This window comes from Montipora foliosa, chromosome 4, assembly GCF_036669935.1.
Source record: "Montipora foliosa isolate CH-2021 chromosome 4, ASM3666993v2, whole genome shotgun sequence".
Taxonomy (NCBI): Eukaryota; Metazoa; Cnidaria; class Anthozoa; order Scleractinia; family Acroporidae; genus Montipora; species Montipora foliosa.
In genome coordinates this window covers 37204093-37209092 of record NC_090872.1, presented here as the reverse complement: position 1 = coordinate 37209092, position 5000 = coordinate 37204093, and the positions used below count along the sequence as shown (strand labels likewise).

At 39.4% G+C, this 5000-nt stretch overlaps 1 protein-coding gene across 1 annotated transcript; it reads left to right on the top strand.

The window, feature by feature from the left end:
• The first annotated feature begins 3817 nt into the window (after nt 1-3817).
• LOC138001291 (adenosine receptor A3-like) lies at nt 3818-4765 on the top strand. The gene has a single exon (XM_068847944.1). It carries the CDS (start codon nt 3818-3820, stop codon nt 4763-4765), a length of 948 nt encoding a protein of 315 aa, XP_068704045.1.
• The last annotated feature ends 235 nt before the right edge of the window (nt 4766-5000 follow it).

Sequence of the window (5000 nt, the reverse complement as noted above, 5' to 3'; positions counted from 1 at the left end):
CAATGAAAGAAAAAGCCAAATATGCGGACTTACACATTTAATTTGGAAAGTAGACTAACCGCTGCTGCTTAGTCATTATAAATACAACTAAAGGATATTACATGACCGACCGCAGTTACGAATATTAACTTCGACAAAGATATAGTCACTATTAGGGAGTTCAATACACTTGATAACTTAAAATATATTTCCTTTGTCAGATTTTAAAATGCCGTGAGATGTTTTAAATTAAAAGTGATAAGACTAATAGACACCCGGATAAGCGCTGACGAAATTAGATTCAGGAGCCGATTTCCGGTAAATATGCAGATCTCAAGACATTGCTGGAGATACATGAACTTTTCATCGATTCGTTATAGTGATATGAATAGATATCTTTAAGCATAAAATGTTTACCTTGCAATCATAACCCTATGAACTTCACTCAGCGCTTAGCCTTCAATTTGATTCAAACCGGGTATTTAAATACTCTTAAATATTCTTCAGTCTTTCATATTCTATTACCGGTCTATTTTTATCAGATAAATTTTGTTTGAGGGTATTCGTTCTTTAGTAAATAAATTAAAAACAATGTTTTGCAGTTTGAATATTTGATTATCCTGCCGCAAGAGAAAGAGACAATATGAGACTGTCGAGAGTTAATAAAATTGTTAGTCTTTTGAGACTAAAACAAAGGATATTCACAATATTTTGTCGTTCATATACGAGATATATAAGAGTTTAAATAATCACGAAGAGCCATCTAGACCCCAGAGCATTTCAGTCTTTTTTTACATAGACATGAGATTGGATTGACCAGAAGGCTCGAAAAGCGTTCATATCTTTAAAACTACAATTTGCAGATGTCACCAAGATGCTACACATGTAAGCGTTATCAATACTGATGACTAGTTATAGCTGTCACTAAAGTGCCAACGAGCCAGGCTTGCGTGACCTGGCGCCTGGCGGCTGCAAACATCACGCGGCGTACTCGTGCGGCACTCGTGTGGCTATCGCTACGGTCAACATTTCATCGCTTTGGTCTACATTACAGCTTTTGGTCTGCATTAAACTCAAATTTGAAGCGCTTCTGAGATTTCGTCCGCCTAAAAATCTTCTCGCGGCTCTATAATCTGCTGTCTCGCCAGGCCTTCTGAAAACAGAAGGCCTGACTCGTTGGCAATAAACTTGCTACTGCACTTGTAAAGATAGCTGTTTGACACAAAGTAGGTGTTCAGCCGTTTTACGCGCCCAGAAATGCCGTGAGAACGCTTCACCTGTTCCAAATCTAACTGATCAATCAAATTCAGGCATGAACCGAACTGAATTAATTGAGTTCGATTCAAGTAAGGACATTTGTTTTATAATAACACACGCGCCCCAAGCTCAGTGTGAGCATGGCCGACAAAAATATAAAGATTTGTATGGGAACCCCGCCGGATAAAAAGGTTAAGAAGATAATTATATGAAAAAGTCTCAATTAAAAAGCCTAAACTTATTGCCATTGTGGATAGCTTCCTTCCTGTATGTTTATTTTCCAGATCCGACTCGATTTGAGCCATTTTTCAATTTCTGGGTTGTCAATAGTTATCATAAAATCCCAAAGCTGGAGACTAAATTCTCAGGAGCTACCAATTTGAGTCAAATATTCCCGGATAAAATGTTCCCACGGTCTCAATTCCACATCAGAATCAATTGAAAAAGATTGAACTTTCATCTCAACCCACTATCAACGTGATAACAGTCCTGCAAATAAATCTTGTGATAAAACACCGCCTTCGAAAACTCTTTGTTGCAATATTCACCGCCTGGCGTTGCTCGCAGGACTGCTATCACGTTCATAGTGGGTTAAATTTTTATCGGCCATGCTCACACTGAGCTTGGGGCGCCTGTGATGATAAAAGCGCACTTAGCCATCAAGTTTGTTCCAAGACACCTCACTTAACAACTCAAATGAAATATTAGGTAATTAATTAAATTGCAGAAAACTTGTATATAGAGAAAGCAAGTGGTAACCGGAAATGCCGCAATTCACCTTATTTACCCAAGGACCTACTTCAATGATCCTTGTTCCTCAAATTTGCGGAAACAGGACAACCACTATTCAGTTAATGGCTGAAAATTTCTGTTAGACTACCTTATTACATGAAATTTTCGCGACACGTTAATTTCGCGATTTTGAGTTTCGCATATTTCGCGACACCTTTACGCCTGTTGCAAACGTCGTGCTACTGCCGTGCCGAACTTAAATGAAATTGTCATTTCGACTTAAGCACGCAGTAGCACGCCGTTTGAAACCATTAAGCGCGGCACGACTACTTAGCACGGCAGGACTTGTCGTGCCGCACGGCAGTAGCACGACTTGGTTTCAAACGGCGTGCTATTGTTGCGCCCAACTCAATTCATAAATTCATTTAATGTATTTTGCATTATTTTCATACTATTACGCTGACTGGATGGTTTGTTTTGTCTTTTGAAATTAGCGCGACTGTATTAGGTTCGACGTTTGAAACCGCTGCCGTGCCATCGTCGTGCCACTGTTAAGCCAAATTCATTTGATTTCGGCACGGCAGTAGCACGACGTTTAGAACAGGCCTTAATTTCGCGATTATACGAAAATTTTGCATATTGACTCACTTTAATTTCGCGTTTTTGAGTGAGACACACTCAAGGAGGATTGTACAAAAGAAGTGCTACCTGGAGTAGAGACGGAAAGCAGTAGCGATGAAGAGGACCAGAACATTACCACAGAATAGCTCAAAATGATTGTTATAAACGAGTGTAATAAAGTCGCTGTTTTAGTCATTGACATAATGTGAGTCACTTAATTTTCGCGTCATGTTATTTTCGCGTCACTTAAATTTCGCGATTTTTTTTAAATCGCGGAATTCGCGAAATTAACGTGTCGCGAAAATGTCATGTAATACGGTACTTACCAAATGTCACATTGTCATGTCAATTACGAAGTTTGCTACTGTTTTGCGATTTAATACTGAGCACAAAATCTCAAAAGTTTGCCCGGTTACCGATGATGTTCTATCGTAAAGCGAATATTTTTCTTTCGCCTCAAGACTTGATTTGGTGGAAAATGAGAAATCAATCCAGTCGAGAGAACCCTTTTAACTGACAACCCTTTTTTAGCTACTGGCCACTTAGCAATTTTGCTAAGGTAATCCCGTTGCTAAAAAACTAAGAGAAAAGACAACAAAATTTACTCAAAAGTGGAAAATTCAGCAAGGCATAAACATTGACGACACTCATTTGCACTTCTTGGCCGAATAAAGAATGACTTGCGCCAGTTTTTCTCGAAATTACAGACGTCCAGACCGGACAAACAACGGCTATTTGGTTTGCGTTTGTGTGCACTGCTAGATAAGATTGAAAGGTGACGAGAAAGACATTGGCTTTTCACTGGAGTGCAGATGCAAATCGGGAAATTAAAGTCTTTACATAAGAATTCCTTCTTTTTTTTAAACACAAGAAGCTTTGTACCCGAAAAAAAAAGGCGATAATGCGTCAATCAGAATCCGAGGCAAACGAACACATTGCCTCCACAAAATGAGTTCAACGTACAAAGTGTTCAAGCTATCTAATTCGATTTGGGTGGACCCGCTGACACAAACATTAACCTCGGCTCATTTCATGTTTGACGTTTGGACTAGGCCTTTTTTAGAAGCAGCTGGGTCTCCGCTGATAATAATATTGCTGCAGTGGCGTAATTGAGTCACAATCGAGATTAACGTAATGTTAGAGAGGCTGGCGTTCATCTATATCAATTTAAACATCTAGCGCTTAGTTTATCCACAGCAGTCGACTGAAATTAATGGACGAGTCAGAAATGAATGGACTCACCAATGACACGCGTGATACCGAATCTCACTGCTCTATCTACTCTCCTGTTCTACTTGTTATTGGAGAAAAGAGAGTCTTATTGATCATTATAGTGGCAAACGTATTCCTCATGTTAACAGCAAGTTTAGGAAACGTTTCTATACTCCTCAGCTTCCTGTGCGTACCGTCTTTGCGTTCAACCTCCAATTACCTACTATTTGGACTGGCTTTAAGTGATCTTTGCGTGGGATTAGTCGTTCATCCTTCATACATCGCGGTGATATATAACCTGTACAACGAGAGTATTCCACACTGCGCTGTCCTTTTCATTTACATGATAGCAACATCATTTTTAGGGACTGTTTCCGTGATGACTATTACAGTTATTGGTATGGATAAGTACTTGGCAATACGTTTGAACCTGAGATATCAAGAATTTGTGACCGAGAGAAGAAGTACCATTGTACTGATAGTTCTCTGGTTGACATGTGGTCTTTCCTGCCTCGTTTGGATAGAAGGCTTTCGCGTTTATATCGCTTTTACTACATTTGTAGTGACGGTATCACTGTTTGTAATATGTGTTATTTATGTCAAATTGTATTCTGTTGTTAGACGCCACAAAACCCAAATCAGTCGTCAAACCGTAGCACGGAAGATGGATGATGTTGAAAAGGTTCGACAGCGAAGACTCCACAAGTCAACCATCAACACTTTGTACGTGTTTTTTACCTTCTTGGTCTGCTACCTTCCTTTCTTCGTCTCCATGGCTGTTCACAACTTATCACGCTTGGAAAACAAACAAACTGTCATCGCCATCGAGTTTGCCATAACCTTGATGCTCTCCAATTCGTCTCTCAATCCACTGATGTATGGCTTCCGTTTGCGAGAATTTAGAGTCGCAGTCAAAAAAACCTACCGAATATTGTTTTGCTTGCCTCAGACTTCACAGGGATGAATGTTTATTTAATCTAGCTAACTAAAGACAAGGGTTTTATGCTACCATAAAATATATGAAGTGGCAGCAGGGAAGCCTGTCGAGTTCGCTAGGGAACAAATTTCCCACAAATTATTTTGCGGTGGTTCCGCAAATTGTAAAGATGCCATTTAGTTTCATTTAGGATTACAGAAAATATGCATCAGTAGATCTTGGTCATTTTGCAGATTTACTTGAATAGCAGAAAAAAGGTAGT

Bases quoted from the DNA above. Each gene is read 5' to 3' on its own strand.
- LOC138001291 (XM_068847944.1), top strand. From the start codon at position 3,818: ATGAATGGACTCACCAATGACACGCGTGATACCGAATCTCACTGCTCT.